Source organism: Poecilia reticulata, linkage group LG2 (assembly GCF_000633615.1).
Source record: "Poecilia reticulata strain Guanapo linkage group LG2, Guppy_female_1.0+MT, whole genome shotgun sequence".
In the NCBI taxonomy this organism is placed as follows: Eukaryota; Metazoa; Chordata; class Actinopteri; order Cyprinodontiformes; family Poeciliidae; genus Poecilia; species Poecilia reticulata.
The window spans coordinates 26,499,999-26,519,875 of record NC_024332.1 but is presented as its reverse complement, the minus strand read 5'-3'; the positions used below and the strand labels follow the sequence as shown (position 1 = coordinate 26,519,875).

Sequence of the window (19,877 nt, the reverse complement as noted above, 5' to 3'; positions counted from 1 at the left end):
TCACTCTAGAAATTAAAACTTTATTTTGCTCGTTTTAAAAATCCAAAATGTCGTCTTAGGCACGAGATGCAGGCATGTCACTGCTTCTGCTGAGCAGGTGAAATATGATCCAATGTTGCAGAGTGGAATAAACGATCTGCGTGCAGACGGGTTAAGTCAAGGGCACTTCTGTCGGTTCTGATTGATCTCCAGTCAGAGAATGTATATCAATAGATCTGGTAGATTGCTTAATGTCCCGTTTTCTTGGATAAAGGATGCTTGTGTTGTGAACCATTTGCCAAAACACTTACTGACTCCATTGCTCATGGTCTGCGGTATTTTTTTCCAAAGAAAATTGAAGTCAAACTTGAAGAAGGCTTGACATGACAATATATTTTGCTCAACAATAAATAGTTGTAGAAGTTAGAATATAATAGTAATGGTATAATAATGCAAGTTCACCTTCTCAAATGGTAACTTTCATTTCTAATGAACTTCTAACTCTGGAACTCTAAGACATTTTAGATATAAATAAACAAAACAACAAATAAAATGGATACTGGAGTCTCTGACTAGTTGAGACCAAAGCACCAATCTGGAGATTTTTGTCATCAGTCTTTGGCAGAAAAAGAGAGAAACATAAGAAAAACAAAGAATTGTGTAAATAAAATGACTGAGCTTGTTTTTATTTGTCATGCAATTAAGGGATTTATTGCTCATTGTGACAGATTTAGCATCAACACTTAAGAAAATGATGGTGGCCGACGTGCGAATGCGCAGCAAATACAGTAATGATGCAAACTCCAAAATACTCCAACAAAGAAAGAAACAAATGCAACAGAAAAATTGCGCAAATGAAAAATGCTGCAACCTCAGAAAAAAAGAAGCAAAACCTACAAACAAGAAACCAAATTCAAAAGCAAAATACTGCAAATGGATGCAAAGGAAAAAATGCTGCAAATTTTTTGTTATTTAGTTAAAGGTTACTGACACTTGAGAAGTTTTGGGTAGAAAATATTTACAGAAGAAGTTTTTTTTCTTAATCTTAAATGCAGAATGTATAAATATTTGTTCAGTTTTGGCTTATTTACAACTCACTTTTTTGAGTCTGTATACTTCATTTTAATTGATTAGTCCCTTATTAATTATTTCAGCCTTAAAAACATGCACTGAACTGAAAACTTTAAAAACCTGCATTTAAAAGTCTTAAATTACTTCCCTGTGGTATATTTTTACCACAGCCCCAATTGATTTCCAATTAAGGACAAAAATGACACTTAAAATCTAAAATGATAAATTTTTGAACTTCCAGTTAAGTTGTTTTGTGAGGGAAAACTGTTACAAATTTTCAGGGGGTCAGAACATAATGACAACAGCGTTCTGTATTGTGTATTTTCCCCGAGGACTTGTCTAAACTGAGACACATTTCTATTAGATTTCTCTGGTTAGAAGATGAAATGTACAAATGTGAAGCAGAAAATCCCACTTTCATAAAGCCAACATAGCCACGGCGAAAAGCCCGCAGTTCCTAGAGGCCAAACGTTTCATCGTGTGACTTGTTTCAGGCAGCTGAACAGCCTGGGAAGAGAAAATAAAACAAAGTTGCTTTACGTCTCTCTGCGTCGGTGCTGCTGAAGCGTCAAATCTTCTGCCTGCAGTTCCTCCACAGAAATGTCAAATTAGACGAGCTAAATGGAGCGCATCAGTTATTGCCTTCTATTGTGTTCAGGGCCTGATGCTTTTCCACTTTGCTCCCGTTTAGCCCATTAAAAGTGGGAGAGTGACGGATGTGAGCAGGGAAATATCAAACGGGCCGACTCGGAAACTTGAGACTCCGCAGAGGTGTCGGGGCACAGTTTGATTTGTCACTTCTTCTACAAACAGAGGGATCGATCTGATGTTGGGATAACAGCCTGCAGCCGTTTCCGCTGAATGAAAGACGAGAATCGTGTCTGAATCGGGTTGTGAAAGGGTGCAGGGATCCGAAAAAATACATCCAATCAGAACGTTTTAGACTTTTCTGGCAACTGAACTCAACTTACAAAGAGGAATGTTTACTACTGTGAAAATACATCCTGTCCAATTCACTTCAGACCAAGTCTGTTCAGAATTAGATTCAGTTCAGAATTCACTGCTATTCAGATACGTTTGGTTCAATCCAATCCAGTTTAAACAAAATGAAATTCAATCCCGTTCAGTTAAACCCAATTAATTTCAGTTTTCACTTCACTTTAGTCAAATTCACTCCAGTTTAGGTTAATCCAGTTCTGTTCAGTTCAACCAGTTCATTTTCCTTTACCTTAAAACACATTACAAGGCAAGTGGATCCTCAGTTCACTAGTTTACTTATTCAGTTTCATTTAATTCAATTTAACTGAAATTAATCCAGTTCAAAACATTTCAGTTCAGATCAGTTTGGATTTCTTCTGTTAAATTTATCATTTGTAATCTCAAAGCACTTTACAGATGAACTGAAGTCCATACTTTCCCAGATTGTGTAAGAATGGAGGCACTGCCCGCCTCAGCTGTTTGCAGGGATCGTCTTCTGTCCCTGAGCTGACAGCGGCAGGCTGTTGCTCTGCAGGCCAGATCCCAGATGAACTTGATGCATGGCGCTGCTGAGAAAGAATGTGCATGCTCATCAAAAAACACACACAAGATGTATGAGGCGCTCAACAAAACCACAACAACCGAGCCACTTCAGCGCTTCTCATCCTGGGCCGGGTTTCAATGAAAGGAGCCAAGAAAGCACGCTCCATGTCGCAGCAAATTACCAGCACAGATGCTGGTAATTTGGTAATTTGGAGTCGTTTCTCCAAGGTCTGAGAGGATTTCTTGGATCCTCCATCATGCTACACTGTGCCGTCACTCTGTGATGTTTGTGCAGATGCGGGTCCGCCTCCACCTGCCTCATCCACTTACTGACGCGTCTCCGCCATTAGAGGAGGAGTGTACTTGTTGCTTTTAGTCAGACGCGGCCCTTTCTGCCTATGAAGAGACAGGAAGTGCTTTAATGCATCGGAAGGTCACATGTGGAGGCGTGCAGAGTGAGACGATGGGAAAACAAGAGGAGGGTAAACAGAGCAAAGGTCTGCTGATGAAGCTGCTGCCTCCAATGTTACTCTCAGGATTTCATCCAATTACAGGATGGCAGCATGGAAAACATGGAAATACCTGGAAAAACATGGAAATACCTGGAAAAACATGGAAATACCTGAAAAACACCATTAAAAACATTGATTCCAGACTGTTTTATCTTAGTGAATCCATCCATCCATCCATCCATCCATCCATCCATCCATCCATCCATCCATCCATCCATCCATCCATCCATCCATCCATCCATCCATCCATCCATCNATCCATCCATCCATCCATCCATCCATCCATCCATCCATCCATCCATCCATCCATCCATCCATCCATCCATCCATCCATCCATCCATCCATCCATCTCGTTTTATTTTATTTTGTATTTATATTTTTCTATCTACATAAGGATTTTCTGGACTGGGAACACTGGATGGTGCAAGGTGTGGAAGCGTTCTTCTCTTCCTTTATCACCCGTTTCATCACGATAAGACGCTCGTAGAAAATATCTACCACTGCAGCAAAGTGAGCCTGAAAATGTTCCAGCTGGCTTTGTCACAAAGCCTTAGCGATGGAGTTTGCAGCAGCCAGAGAAGTAGGCCGAACATTTCACGGATATCATAGATGCGGCGTGGATAAACCGAACTGCTGGGCCAAGATTAGACACAGCAAACGGCAGAGTTCTGTGGTTGGTGCGACTTGATAACGGGGCGGAAAAACAGGCTGTGACGGCTCACAATAAGCTGTGTCGGATCGTCGGTGAGAGCCCCTCAGCTGGTGTGAGGAGTCGCCTGGCACGGCTTCATGCTGGCCTGATGCTGTGCCGTAACCCAGTCAGGCTACACAAGCAGGCCTGTGTGCTGTTGTCCTGTCTCTGCAAAGCTTCGGGGTGATGTAAGGAAAGCAGGAAGGCCCAGTCAGCAGCAGTGCTGTGACAATAAGCTGCAGGCTTTAAGCTCCCACAGTTGTTTCCTGGTGTGTAGCTTTTTACTGGTCCAGTCACACATTCACCAGCTCTGTTTGCAATCTGGGCAATATCTTCTGTGTGCAGCGGACATCATGTTAAACAGGTTGATTATTGATTGATCACAACAATGAGACACCAGACAGCAACAAATAAGCGTTTCTGGTGGATTTACTGGGAATGAGAATCCTTTTAAAACAGACACACAGCAAGGTTTATTTGAAGGGTTAGTATTAATTACAGAGTGCCATTTTATAGCAGAATCAAGTAACTATGTTACCTTCAATTGTAATAAAAATGCTACATATATATCAAATATGACTTAAAAAAATTATTTTGTAATTTAACACCTTCAAATTGGGCCTCTGTCTCTTTAAAAACTCCTGCTCTTTCAGAAACTCATTCCGCCTTCAGGAAGTCATCACAACATGGCTCCTGTATTAACCCTTTAGCAATGTTTTAGCAGCATTTCACTGAGAAGTAGCTCATATAATGAGCTCAGCAAATGCGCAGCTCCAGCAGGTGTTTGCTAATTGCTGCTGGCTAGTCTGAAGGAGCTGAGTGGGGGAGGGATGGTCTGTGATGTGGAATCTGGGAAACTGTTGCTCCCAGGCTATCGAACTATTGCACAGCTCGATAGCCCCACCTATCGAGCTGTGCCTCGATAGGTGGGGCTATGTTCACCCAGACGTTTTGCACAGCTGAATGGTTGCCATGGAGATTAGAGGATGCATGAAAGAGTCAAAGCAACACTCCAGCTTTGTTTCAATGAGGGAATAATATAACATGATGCAAAGCTCAAAAGAGTAGATTTTACTTATTGCTTCCTCTTTAAACTCATATTTAGCTTTACAAACAGCAAAACCCATTTATAATAACAAGGACTTTTGATGGTGATTCCATGATTGCAGACATTCATGACAAATCAACAGATCCCCACATTTTTTTGCACTAAGGCATAACTGTGAGTTTACTGCAAATTTTCTACAAATGTGATGAAAAACGTTTGGTTTAAGTGATGCTAACACCCACATTTCTTACTCAGCTTTACTTGATGTTAAGTTATATTGTGATCGACATGGCGAGTAACAAAAAGTCACATTTATCTTTATACATAAGCACTTTTGTTGCAAAATTCCTTGCAAATATTTCCAAATTACCTCCACAAAATCTTTTGACCTTGATTTGGACTCTTGAACTAGACCATCAGACTCTTTGTCTGTTTCTGCTTATCTCAGTTTTATCCCCAGATGTTAGTCAGCTGTATCGAGGTGTACTGAGTTTTTTCTCTTTTTTTTTTTTTTTACTAAAGGTGCTATAAAATTTCCATCATCATTCATCAAGTTTAAAGCCCTTTTAATGAGATTGCACAGCTTCTTGCTTGCAGGAAAGACAAAATCGATATTTAACTTATTAACGTAGCGCTCTTAAATGTTTTTCACTCTTGAATAATCTTTATTGTGGTGGAAGGTTGGAAATCAAATTGTTTAAAAATCACTTTATAGTTCTTCACAAATAAATAGGCTGTGAGAGTTGCTTGTTCTTTAAGGTCATTTCTCATTTCTTTCCACCTTGACATTGTATTTAAGTGCCATGCAAAAACAATAAAACAAAAAACAGAAATACCGCATAATTACCTGAGAAAAATATAATTGCTTTGAATCTTGCAGCTGCACATTTCAAAAAAGTTAAAAGAGCTCTGCTGTACATTAATGAGTCGAAACGATGCATGAATGCTGTTACAAAATGGAGGTTACATTTCATAAACACGACTAAAACTGGAAAAAAAAAATCTTCAATGAAAGTCAATTTGTCATCAGGACAACATTTTGCAGCAGATTACAGCAGCCGACTGCGAGCGTCGAGAGCTGAGAGTCCACAAACATCTGTCCAATTAGCGAGGATCAGCTGCTTCAGAGAATCAACACTGATTAAAAATGCTAAATTACTCCTGAGTGTTCAGCCTTCGTCTTGAGATTATTGATGTTTCATGCTGTTAGAGTTAAGGTGATAATGCGTCCACTCTGCTGTTCAGGTGTTTGGAAGAAAGTTGCTAAACTCTTGGAGTTGGTTTTTTGCACAGAGAAACGGATTCGCTGCTTCTGAAATCAGGCCAGCTTTGCTATTTTCATCAGCCGCAGCAGCAGCAGCTCGCTGGCTTTAGGACGCCGGTGAAATAAATGAGAGAAAAGCTCGTTCCTGGCTGACCCAAAAACAAAAAGGAAATAGATGAAAAGCTGGCAGTGTGGATTTAAAAGTCTTTTGTAGTTTAAAAGGGATTATGATGTAAAAGTCTATGACGGATGGATGGACTGTTGCATGACCTTAAAGAGGCCATTGATGATTGAAAACCATCCAGTTCTGCAAAGAAGAGCAGGTCAACATTTCTCCACATCGATTTAAAACACTCACTGCCTGGTGTTGAGAACATTTGATGCCATTTGTTGCCTCCAAAGATGGAACAGCCAGTTATTACATATAATTTGGAAGCTCTGTGCTACATAAAGCCAGATTGTTTTCAATAATTAGTCCCAAAAAATTAATTGATTATTGAGCTTCTGGTCTTATTTCTAAGATGATTCTAAGATTTTAGCTGCTTGTGTCAAAGATCCACGTCTCACTAACAAATTAAGAGATTTTCCGTGTAGTTTTGCCTTTTCTTCACCACCACAGAATACTATGAAACCCCAAAACCAAGATCTGCTTCTTCATTTCTTGCTCCATTTGACCAGGTCGTCGTTTAAGAACAACATACATGCAAATGTTGAGACAAAGTTTAGCTTCAGAAAGCCTGAAATAAAGAAAACGTTAAAGTAAAATGATGTGACTAAACACAAACTGATGCACATTACACAGAACCATGTTTACTAAGCTAGCATGCTACCAGCACACTTGCAGCCAATAGATAAATGAAAACTCATATCATAAAATGAAAATAAGTAATAAGTGACAACACATACCTGTGTGGGTTGCCTAGTGACAGCTGCTCAGTCAGCTCCTGTCCAGATTTCTGTTCCAGATAACGGCGTTATCTAAATCTCTCAATGTGTGCTATATTTTTACTAAAAACCATGAACCAGCCAAGCTCACTTCCTCCCCATTACATATATATATTGTTTATTTTGCTTTAAATCCAGCGCACTAACTGTTTAGCTGGCGTCAAAATCCTATTTCCTTTGTCAGAAATAGATAAAACATTGAAAAGGTTCATAGTGGTGAGGAAAAGCTTTTAACGGAGCTAACACAGAGTCCAAAAAGCTGATTTTGTTAAATTCTGACTAGCGTGGATAAATGGGGGGTAAACAAGCAGCTGCTGTGTTATGGAAAATGTTGGTTTGTTATTGTTCTGTTCATGTTTCGCTGCAGGAGCTCCAGTTTGAGCGCCTGACCCGAGAGCTGGAAGAGGAGCGGCAGATTGTGGCGAGCCAGCTGGAGAAGTGCATGCTGGGAGCTGAGTCGCCAGCGGGAGACAGTAGCAGGTAGATCCTGTCTGTGATTTTTTGTCACGACGATTTAAATGATTTCATCTAAGAAATTCAGAATTAATTTGTTTCTGAGCGTTTTCTGGACACATTGTTTCTGTTAAAATTGTTCTCAGCTACAGATTTCTGTTTATTTGTTTTGATCAAATAAAAAGCATCTAATAATCAAAGACAAAATAAGAATTTTTTTTTTTATTAATGTTGATTAAAGCTGGCCAAACCAATCTGACCCACTGTGAAAAACTCCTTAAAATGAAAACTGGTTGTTTCCCCATTTTAGTGATTATTTGAATCAATAAGTCAATTGATTTAAACCTGAATAAATGAAATCTTCAGCTGAAAACTGCTGGTTGTATTTACTCTTGTTATATTTATGATATTAAAATTAATTTTCTGACGCATCTGAAACATTGAAATGTGACAGAAAAGTAGAAACAGAAGAAATCTGCATCTTTTCCACAGCGCTGCATATATTTTAACAACTTTGATCCAGTTTGAAGAAACTCCACTATAAATTCAAACTTCCCCACCCGGTTTGAGTTTATTGCAGTTTTATGTTATTTAATGACTCCAGGTGTTCAGAAACACGATGAGAGGCTCTTCAGTTCTGAGTTCGGCTTTTTGAGATGAAAGGAGTGACTTAAAACTGTTATTGCTTTGAGAGTTTGATTACTGTAAAGTGGTTGCAATCTTATAAAGTTTTAAGGTTGTTTCACAAACCAAAATGACATCTGGTAGTTTTATATAAAATGTGAAACCCTGATAAACTCTCAACAATTCACATTTGGATGTGTTGCTTTCAAAACGTCATTTATTTTCCTTTTGTTTTTTGTTTTTAAGGGTAAAGTGATTGTTCTGTTTTTAGTTAACACAATCTTCTTCCTCCCTCCTGGTTTGACTGAACATTAAGTATTCCTCTGTGATCTAATTTGCCCTCTGCTCTCCTGTCTCCTCCATTTCCTCCTCCTCTTCTCCGCTACCAAAGCTCTTCTGAGAAGTCGTATGCATGGAGATCTGCAGGTATGCTTTCTTATTTTTAGCTTGATATGTTGATTGCAGTTTGCTTCTGTAACCTTCAATCTGAAGTTGAACTTGAGGCTTCTTGTATTTTCCTAGTCCTGCAGCTTCAGATATGATCAAATCTTTGTAAATTTGCCACCCGGGCTGCATTGTTTTTCCAGATGAGAACGCTTTATAGCCTCCAGAGGACCCAGGGTTGCTGGCACGCAGCACCAGCCGGTCAAGCAAAACAAAACAATATTTCCGACTCTGACCGTGAGCTTTGAATTGAACCCATTTACTATTCTGTCAAAGATCCTTCTCCTCAGATGTCAGCGCTATTATTCACATTATGCAACTCCTGCAAAACTGATAATCAGTTATATAAAACCCTAAATGAAAAACTGTTTGACTTTAAGACGACTTTGTGAGTGTTTAGCATCTTCCGTCCTCTCGAGCGTTTGAATCCAAAGATGGACGTTTGGCTCACAGGGATGTTGTGTGACAGGTGGAGAGTCTCAGGGTGTGGCTGCAGAGGCACCAGGGCGCCACCTGGAGGTGGAGGAAGGACTGTACCTGCCTGAAGGGGACCGCGCCTCCCTGCATGACAGTGAGGGTCCGTCCACATCCATGAGACACGCAGAGAGGACGCTGAGGTTTCAGACAGCAGATCAGATTGTTTTCAGATTGCAGTGAAACCTTCTTTAAGACTGAAGTAGTTTTTGACAGTACAGCATCTTTGTGCTTTAAAAGCAAGAAAAAATGTTTGTAATACTTTGCTGTTTCCGTAGGATTTAATTGATCAACAACTGGATGTTACTATTGGTGGAAAAGACTTATCACGTTAACAAACTTATTCATTTGTGGTTTTAATTATTTTTTAATGGGTTTTGTGTTTTTTCTTTTATATTAGCTGAAGATCAACAAAGTTTTGCACACATTTGTAAAGGAAAGGCAGATAGTGACGACTTATAAATGCTTAAAAACAAGTCTGGGCCATTTTCTCTCACACCTGCATTTAACGTTTATGGGTCATTAAGATGCACCTCATTCACACTCATGTCAATTTAGCATCATAATTTATTTTATCACAATGTTGTAAACAGTTGTAGTTCGCTGACAACATGCTAAAAGATCAAGATAAATGCAGGTTACCATGGTAACCAGTGAGCGTTTAACGGCTCTTGCTGCAGTAAAGTTTTGAGAGCATCAGCTGTGTTTACAAGATAAACCCTCTGTATTTTGGTCAAAAAGGCATTTTTTCATAATTTGATCAGTAACATTACATAATTAATTAATGTTTCTGCATGTTTAACCTAAATGAAGAACAATTCTAGCTTTTTCCGGTTCACTAAAACACCCAGAAACTAAAGTTTGTCTCCTCTCTGCTCCTCACGTTTTATTTTTAGCCGTAAAACTTCCACACCTGCAGCTCTGCGTTGCAGCTGCAGCGGCTCCCTGTTGGACATTAGGAACCTTCACTGGAGCGTTTGACACTTTGCTTCCATCCTGGCAGCATGTGTTAAACCGCCAAAGATGGGCGGGTGATGGAGCGCAGCAGCGGAGCAGCTGGTGTGGCTGCAAATGCTGATTTGAGCCTTGTGTTTGTTTCCTTTTTCTCCACACTTTTAAATAATTTATAGGAATTGTCTCAAAACCACGGCTCGTATTTATGACTCTGAAAGCCGATTAACCTCCGACGTTCTGCGGTTAATTCCCACTTCGGTAAATATGCACAATCTGAAATGCTAAAACAAATTGCCTTTGGGCTTATTTGTATTCCATACAGTTGGAGTGGTCTCAGAGTATAAAAATATCCCCCACATGCTTCCTCCTCCTTCTCCTCCTCCTCCTCCTCCTCCTCCTCATCCTACAGCAGAAAGTAGGACAGCAGATTGTTCAAGGAGCAACATTAAAGCATAACACACATTTCCATGCTATTTAACAAATCTGTGATGATGTGGCGCTGTAATTATTTGGTGTTTTTTCAGGGTCAGGAGGTCATTCAGCCCACATGACCTCGTATTCAGACAGCGGGTACCAAGACAGTAGCGTCAGCTATTACAGCAACCAGAACGTGGTGCGTTCAGAACCTCGAGCCTCGATGTCCAGAAGCCCCAGAGCAGAAGGTCAAGCCTCTGGGCAGGTAGAGTTTGACCTTTAACCTCACTTTCATCAACCAGTCAGGTTTGTCTGTACAGCACATTTCAGCAGCACGGCATTTCAAAGTGCTGTTTCAGAAAAACACACAAAAGAAATACAAAGTTATGGAGAAAACAGTCAATAATTGAAACATTACTTGATTAATGTTTCATTTATGATGTTTCAAAAGCAACTCTAAACTTAAAGGTACTCAGTGTTTCAGCTGTTTTACAGTTTTATAGAAGTTTGTTCCAGATTTGTGGTGCATAGAAGCTGAATGCTGCTTCTCCTCGTTTGGTTCTGGTTCTGGGGATGCAGAGCAGATCAGAACCAGAAGACCTGAGAGATCTGGAAGGATCTGCTCTCCTGTTTCAATAATCAATGTGACTAAAGTTAAACACACGGTTGAGTTTCTCTAGATCTCACTGAGACATTCGTCTTTAATCCTGGAGATGTTCTCCAGGTGACAGAAGGCCGACTTTGTAACTGTATATATGTGGCTCTGAATGTTCAGGTCAGAGTTTTTTTACTACTCCCAGGTTTAGTGACTGCTGAGAATCAGAGGAAGCTGCTTTATTCAGAATGATAAGCAGGACTGCAGCGGGAACAAGACAAGAAGAAAAAGACTTGTCCTAGTTGGTAACTCATGCGGGTTAACCACTGGATCAGCTACTGGTTCAGCTGGGACTCGGCATTCATGTGACTAGAAAGTAACTGGATGGGACTGAAATTATTTAAATTTATCCTCCTATTTTTTATAAACAACTGTCACATAAAAGTAAACATAAAAACATAAAATGATCCAGAAATCAAACAATACAAATTATTCTTTCCTTATTTTTCTTGTACACTGTATTTAACTCTGGCTTTTGTACTTAATATTTCACAATTAAAACCAGGTATTTACTTCAAAACAAATATATAAGTCTCATTATTGTTATTAGGAATAAAAAAGTGGTATTTTATGACATAACTAGGTCAGTAACAAAAACAAATTCTACTGGACTGTAAATTGCCCCAGTAATTATTGCAATAAACGATAATAATGTTGATTTGAAACCATTTTCAATGGCATAATCTAAGTTTTCCCTCTTAAAGACCAATAAATGTTAATTATTTGTAAAGAACACATAAAACTGAAACCGGAAGATTTTTAATATCCAAAATAAAACTCAACAACCAAACATAATGAATAAAAAGGCAATAAAAAACATTTTTAACCAAAACCATTAATAAAATGGATTATGAAGTAAAAAAAATATTCCTCAGAATAGAAATTATAGAGTTAATTTTAATTTATCATGAGATTAATTGTTTATTATGGCAGGCTTAGTCATAAATGCATCCTATCTAGTTTCAGCCGTTTATGTCTGTAATCATTTATAAGTTAAACCAGCAACTAGCAACTCGAAAAGCAACCAAAAAATTTGCATAATGCTGTAAAATTATACAACTATTAGATCTGCAAGCATTAATTTTTGACACCCTGAATATAAATACTAGTTTCTTACTATTTGTGGTAACTTGTTAAGCATAATGGCTACTGGATTTTGAGTTTGAGTTAAGAAATACGTCGTAAATTATATTCCGGTTCCTATGAATCGTTCATCTTGGATAGTAGATGAAATCTTTTAATGTTCTTCAATTTCCACTCATTACTGTGAAGCTTTTTAGATGGAAAAACCCTGAGGTTAAAAACACTCATTTTAGGCGGCTAACATAATGAGAGCTGGACAAAAGACCATAAAGCTCAACCATGGCGACTCTATGGAGCCACACAGGAGGAGAATATATTCTCTTCGACCGGAAACAGCTGCCTCCTGTTTCTTTTCTACTTCTGACTGAGAGCAGCGACTGCATGCCTGATAATTATTGCCATGAGCATCAAGTTATTCCCCACCTTTAAAGTGTCACATTATTCTCTCTATGTGACAGATCAAACAGGAGGGGCAGATATTAATGAACTCATTTCCATTTTCTCTTAATTTAGCCGATGCTCAGTGATGTTTTACGTCAAACATCTGCAAAGCTTCGATTTTTAAAGTGTAGCCAATGTATCAAATCAGTTTAATTAAATTACATTTTCTTCAGCTTATCTTTATTATTTTTTGCTTATTAAAGGTAAATCTGTTTCACTGTCTCAGGTTCTGCTGGGCGCTGATGGTTTTTGTGTGTTTTTCTGCACCATAAAGCAGATTTTCAAGCCCATTAGCTCAAATTAATAACATTTCCTCCTCAACACAAGCACACTTTAATAGCATTCCCACAAACATAATGACCTGTGAAAATTAAAGCCCATTTATGGAAGGAGTAATAAAAATAGAGTCCTTTATCAGACTAATTAAATGTCACATTTCCACTGGATTGGGAAGACTAATCTATTTTTTTTTTTCCCAGGCATCCAGTCGGATGTTGAGGAGAATGGCTTCCCTCCCCTCCAGGAGCCAGTCGCCCGGCTGCGGCACGACCGGAACTGTCTCCCCATCCCGAATCTCCATGCGAACATCACAGGGCAGCACCTACGACTCGCCCATCCTGTCTGAGCCCAAACCGCTTGCCGCCGTCTTCCCCGGCACCACCATGCCGCCCTCCTGCCCGTCTCCCACCTCCCCCAGCGACGCCACGCAGGCCCTGGGGAACGGAGGAGGAGTAGGAGGTGGGGGCCGCCTGGGCTCCACCCTGTCCTTGATCGAGGGGAGGGCTTTGACGGGGTCTCCGCTGCGTTCAGGGATGACGGCGATGCCTCAGCACTACGGCTCCACGCTGCCCAGACAGAGCCAGTCGCTGGCCTACGGCGCCGATCCGTACGGCCTGTACCAGAGGAGCGCCCTGCCGCGCCCAGACAGCCTGATAGGTCAGTCAGAAATACGACCACATACCTCCTGCTGGGATGCAAACAGTTAATCAGCCTACCATTAATTATCGATGTACGGCTGCATATTAGGGCGGCTTTATATAGAAAAAAACTGGAGTAAATTTCCGCCAAAAATCTCAGAATTTTCTAGAAAAAACAAGGACATTTCTGAATTTGAAATGTTGAAAATTTGCTTGAAAGAACTTGGAAACTTTGAAATACATCTCAGAAAATTTCTAGAAAATGTTTGACTTTTCAAACTCATAAATTTCCTTGTTTTTTTTCTAGAAAACTTATGAGATTAATCTCAAAATAAATTTTGGAGATTTTTCTCACAAATTTATGACTTTTAGAGCTCAGAAATGTCCTTGTGCTTTGAAGAAAATCTCTGAGATTATTTTCAAAATATCCAAAATTTTTCTCGACAATTTGCAACTTTTAGAAATTTTCTGAGTTTCAAAAGACAAAAATTTTCCACTTTTGTAGCTCAAACATTTTTCTTGCAAAGCTGTATCCATCATTTGAATCTGTAATATGAAAGGAAAGGTTGAGAGGTCAGCTCTCACCTCAGGCCACAATCTGAGCAGAAAACCGCTGCTGAGAGAGAAACTGGTCTGGATAAACTTGAAACTATTTTCTGTGTTGCTGTAATAATTTAGTTTTGGTCTGAGTAAACAGTTTTTACGGTGCAGAGTCACTTACTGTATGCGGACTCGGATTTCTCTTCCTGCGTTTGCAGACGAAACCTTTCCAAATGCAGCTGAATTTCATGATGCAAGCTGGTGTAAAAGAGGAATACAGAGGTTTCACCCTGAGCCAAGGCCTCATGCTAACAAAGTTGGACGCTGTGATTGATGCGCAGGAGGAAAACAAGTCAGAGAGACTCAGTAGTATCGAGTGAAGAAACACTCAGCATGATCAGTGGGATTCTGTGGGATTTCAGGCTGTGAGGAAACTGTTTTAGTATCAATGGTTGCAGCTTCACCACATGGTTTTTCTAGCCTTCAACAACCTTCAGCTGGATGTCCGATCACTCTTTAAACCTAATCCTCAGATTTTCAGCAGGCGAAGCCTTTCTGGGAGCTTAATATTAGTCGGCTTTATCCTGCTCGATCATTGTGATGCTGGATTTAGCTTTTAAAGTGAGGAGAAAATGCACCTTGCTTCACAGTTGGTTCATTGTTTTTTGCCGTTTCAGCCACTAAAATTTAACAGCGGCTCATCTAGATTGTAATGGTTTTCTTGCATCATAGCGTCTTTTTATTTTTGCTTCACTTCCTTGTGGTATTGTTTTCTTTTCAGCCAGTAAACAGAAATTTCTACAAATCAGCTTTGCCCGGTAACAGATGACTAGGACGACTGTAAGATGGTCCTACAGTCTTCAAACTGTGTATTGTATTATTTTTATCTAGACCTGAATCATGATGAATCGATTAATGAAATAATTATCATCTAATTTAGTCATTGGTTAATTGTTAGCTTGAGTGTTAAGACTGAAAAAACACATTGTGAGGGGTTATTAAACCAAAACTGTACAAAACAATAACAGTTTCAATTTAATATATAAAAAAAAACAGTTTTAGGATTCATGTTTTGTAAAAATAAATAAAAAAAGCCTATTAAGCACATTTTGCGATAGTTATTAATTGATTGATCAAAAACTAATCAACAGATCACTGTATTGATATTTAGTCAAGCAGAAAGAACTGAGATTTTCACATGTTGATGTTAGAAGTATTTTAGCTTCTACAAATGATAAAATGCTCATCAATACTGTTGTTGCATTTTAGATATTTAAAAATATTTTCTTATTTGAAAAACAGAATTGAATTTGATGTATTTTTCAACATTGCATAAAAATGCTTAAATTAATTATCATCAAAATAATCATTAGCTGAGACAGCCGCGTCTTGCTGAGAAACTTGAGAAAGGATTATTTCTGTGCTGCTGCCAGACTCTTCGCTGAGCCCGGCTTACAAACGTCTTTGAGGCGCACTCGGAGCAAATTTCCCACCAAAAAGAAACGCATCAATGCAGCTTTGAACTGACTGTGTTTAACTTTGGCACCAGGATCTCTCTGAGCTCAGAAGTCTTTCTTCTGCAAACATTAAGCCAGATTTATCATCCCTCCTGCTTTTATTAGCTGTTTATCGACGGCTCTCCCTGCTGAGGCTGCAGAGACGCAGATTTACTCCTGCATGCTGCCCAAAGCGGCTCACTCTGACCCATATAGGTCTGATTCTGTCGCAAAGCCTGACGCCGCACAGATTTGCAGATGGTTTTCATCCTGTTTAAATCGAGGCAGAGCTGCAGACACTTTCATGCTCTTTTATGGTTCTGCATGTGTGAAAATGCGCTAGAAATTCCTGCTAAGTGGCATATATGTTGTTTCCAGACTTATTCTGGGTTACCCTGCAGATCCATGATAATCCCAGATTACACGAGGGCGATAAGCAATAGATGGAGCCACATGATTAGGCCAGTAATAATAGTAGCTTAGGTAGAGACGGGGAATCTGCCAACAAGCAGATGCTGACTGGTGAGCCTTTTTATTGCGTAAAAACCTTCACTGAGAAGTGTTGTTGTTGTTTGGGAGAACCAGTTTGGAGGCATCTGAACTCTGCAGAGTTATAAACCAGGAGCAAAGCACTGATGTATGTTTTTAACAGAAGAACAAAACGGTGTTAATAGTTTTAAAAACACATCAGCTGAAACTGCTTTAGCATTTAAACTGGTAGCATGAAACTGAAATCCGAGTGAAAAACGTTTTTTATTTAGCTTCTTGTTGGACAAAATGTTCTTGTTGTCCTACTTTCTCACTTAAATCCTATTTAAACTAAAGTTTCTTTTTCCTTGAAGGTACTTTTGAGTCTTTACCTTAATTATTTTAACTGTTTGTTAGATGTTTTTAATGAATCATTTCATGGATTTCTCGTATTTTGTAGCATTATTGGTACATCAGGCAATAAATGTTGGATTTCATGGCACACTTAATAAAAATTATTACAGTATTATATAATAGCATAATATTTCTGATGGTGTTTTTTACCCATTTGTTCCACTAATTAAGCTAAATTCCTACAAAACCCAACTTACTGTACTTATGTTTTATTAAAATAATGTTTATTTTAATCAATCTTGTGCATCTTGAACTAAAAAAATAAAAGAATCTACTTTGTAAAAACATCCAAAAACATTTGAAGAAACATAGAAGTGAATTTATTCTCCTGGGGACTTTAGGATTGAGCCGTCTTCATAATTAATGGCGTTAAATAACATCCAGTTTCATAACTGCCGTAATAATAAATGAGTCGGTCCAAACCTCTCCTCTTGAATCAGCCGTTTCCTTCTGCCTTCAAAATCCTCTAACTTGCAAATTACAGATCTGCTTTCTGCAGCTGAAGACTGAGAAGGGAGACATAAACGTCCCGCCTGTCCCAGGCTCACAGTTCTTTATGTTCTGCAGTTGATCTTAACAGGAAATTTATGTAAATCATAAAAAATGAGAAGCGCAGCAGGGAAATGACTCCTTCATCACCAGCTTTATGTGCAAATCTTTCGCTTGAGCTGCTCAGCTGAGTCTGTCCTCCCTCCCTCTTCTGCCCTGAAGCCTCTTTATAATTGGGGCGCTCTTTGAGCTGATCTGCTACGAGATTGGAGGATGGAAAAACCCTTCGCCCCGTTTGTTTGACTTGCTGATGCCAAAGCCTGCAGCAAACCCAGTGACCAGAGTCGTGGTGCGGATTTTAAAGCCGAACGGCGAATTCTCTCCGCTTTGCATGCAGGCGTTTTGCACAAAGTCTCCATGAAATATGTATGCTTTCCACAAAAAGGTGAATAAAAGTAACAAAAACTGAAACATTTTCATTCACTGGAATGAATAAAAATGATAAATAGTGGGGAGAAACTATAACTAACTTGAATTATTTTGTGTGTTTTTAAAACTAGCCAAAACATACAAAAATTATAGAAATAATATCCTGTATTTTTATGTTTTTGAATCTGTTGATTAGCTTTTGAAACTGATGTGAAATTGATTTTCACGTCAGACTTATGCTAATGCGCAAAATGGCAACAGCAAAAGTTTGAAGAAGACCCGTTAGTTGAAAATGGCATCTTCTGTTAAATCATAATCACAATACAATACTTTATAAAATTCTGCACCTAAAACTCAACCAAAGTATGAAAAAAACTAAAACTATGACTAGCTAATGATGATGCATAAAAACGAGCAAACACTAAAAACTAACTGAATTAGACAAAAAATTACAACAATATAGAGCTAAACTGTTATAACCCAGATGATTAAAACCGTTTGCACTGATCTATAGTAATAATTGATCAATTATTAGACAATAAGGTTCATGGTTTGTGCTCCTGCAGGGCTGCACAGCTCCTACGCCGGCCACGGGACGCAGATGGACCCCGAGCTGCGGGCCGCCCTGTCACCAGACTGCCAGATGACGCCTGTTTTCGACGACCGCTCCTTCCAAAGCCCCCTGTACCACAGCCCCACCCACGACCCGCAGGGCTCCCTCTACAGAGCAAACGCAGGTACTGCACCCTCACAACCAGAAACAGATGGAGAATCTGAGTGATGCAGCAACACGAAGCAGCTTTTCATGTCTAGACACAGAAAATGTTGCTCATTCTTCCAGAAGTATTTCTACAGACTCTGTTAGATTTAGATCTGGACTTTGACTAGGTCAGATTAAGGTACACTACAGCTATGGCTGCATGTTTAGAGCTGCTGTTAATTGGAGGATGGAGTATCAAACCTTTTTTAACCTTTAGGATTACTCCCACCTTTGACCTGCTTCCCTTTCCTTGCAGCCCGTAGCATTATGCTGCCACCACCGTGCAACTGGTTGCACTGGACCAGCAATCCACCAAAAACTAAAGAACACAGCATTGTTTTAATAAAAATGCTTTAGGAGTTTTTATGAGATGTTTTGATTCAATGTAAGTATAAAATTTCCAGAAAAAAACATTTATAGTGTAAGGTGTAGATAGAAGTAAATGTTCTTCATATGTTTCAGACATTGGTTGTTTTGGACAGAATATTCAATAAAAAAAATTGAGTGTCCCCTTTGAGAAACTAGTAGAATTATTTTTAATTTAAAATCTGATCAAATGTCCAATAATAGGGGTTCTTAAAGCTTTGTTAGTTTGTTTGTGGCTGGACTGAAGGTAAAAATATAAAAGTCATTGACCCCAGACTAAAAGAGACATCTTTCAGATTTCTATTCTCACAATATTTTTTCACATTATGCACCACTTTGTGTTCGCCTTTCTCATAAAACTTTATGGTTGTGATCAAATGTGAGGGGTGTGAATACGTTTACTATGTTCACATAATGTAATGAATTTTCTCGACATTTCAACATTTATAAACCTCCTAAATAAATTTCAGTTCATCTGGTCCCAGTTATGGGAAGAAATGTATTTTTGACGCCAGTCTTCAAAAACACAAGACTTCATCATTTCTCCCAGCGCATTAATTTGCATTTAAGTCGTATTTAAATGGCACAAACAACCTGATCTCCACACCAAAGTCTGCCACTCCCCTCATCTTAAGGCCTTTGCTTCTCCTCAGATCATTTCTTCTTTTTTTTTTTTAACTCTGTAAAATGTGGTTTGCAGGCTGGGAAGCTGTGATTATTATTGCTCCCTGAGGTCAGCTCTTAATTAGGCTGAAGCCTTTCATGTTCCTTTGCAGCTTCCTAATGGAAAGAATTACAGCTGAGCGCTCTGTGGAGGGCAATGGTGAAGTATCCAAGGAGCCATTTTAATTTTGTTTAGTCGTTATTTAAGCTGCCTTTCAGACATTGTGTTCAATTTAAATGGTTAGTCTCCTTTTAGAACTCATAACGAGTTTTTTTTGTATTTCCTAACTCAGGTATGGGGACCCTTCCTCGGACCACAAGCCATTGCGGCACGCTGCCGTACCAAAGAAGCAGCTACGGGCTGAGCTCAGCGGCGGCGTTCGTCGACTCTGTCAGGGTGTCCACTGAGCCTGTGTACTCCCACAGACACTCAGCGCTGGTGGACCGGGTCATCACTCGCACGCCGTCCATCGAAAGCATCCACAAGGACCCCAGGTACTCAGAAACTGCACTAGAAATGTTTTGGCTCTCCTTCACAGTCTCCTGGTTGTTTCTGTTTAAGGGATTTCCTGTAATTCAGTCAGTAAATGTTCATATTCTGAAATATATATTCAGGCTAATAAGTATTTATTGAAGCAGCAAAGGTATGATGATGATGGAACTGACTCTTTAACATCATTGTGGAGGAATTTTGACCCACTTTTCTTGCATGAATTGTTTTAATTCTGCAACATTGGAGGATTTTTACATCTGGACTTTGA

At 39.2% G+C, this 19,877-nt stretch overlaps 1 protein-coding gene across 2 annotated transcripts in view; it reads left to right on the top strand.

Annotated features, from left to right (window-relative positions):
• The window catches only part of LOC103457508 (plakophilin-4-like), a 32,878-nt gene that overhangs the window by 2,843 nt on the left and 10,158 nt on the right, over positions 1–19,877 (top strand). Inside the window, exons 3-9 of one of the 2 annotated variants that reach the window (XM_008397702.2) lie at positions 7,400–7,512; positions 8,501–8,535; positions 9,023–9,124; positions 10,506–10,660; positions 13,054–13,510; positions 17,894–18,064; positions 19,410–19,611. In XM_008397702.2, coding sequence (XP_008395924.1) covers positions 7,400–7,512; positions 8,501–8,535; positions 9,023–9,124; positions 10,506–10,660; positions 13,054–13,510; positions 17,894–18,064; positions 19,410–19,611 — 1,235 coding nt within the window. Of the gene's footprint in view, positions 1–7,399; positions 7,513–8,500; positions 8,536–9,022; positions 9,131–10,505; positions 10,661–13,053; positions 13,511–17,893; positions 18,065–19,409; positions 19,612–19,877 lie in introns of both variants that reach the window. The other variant, XM_008397693.2, reaches the window with a different exon arrangement.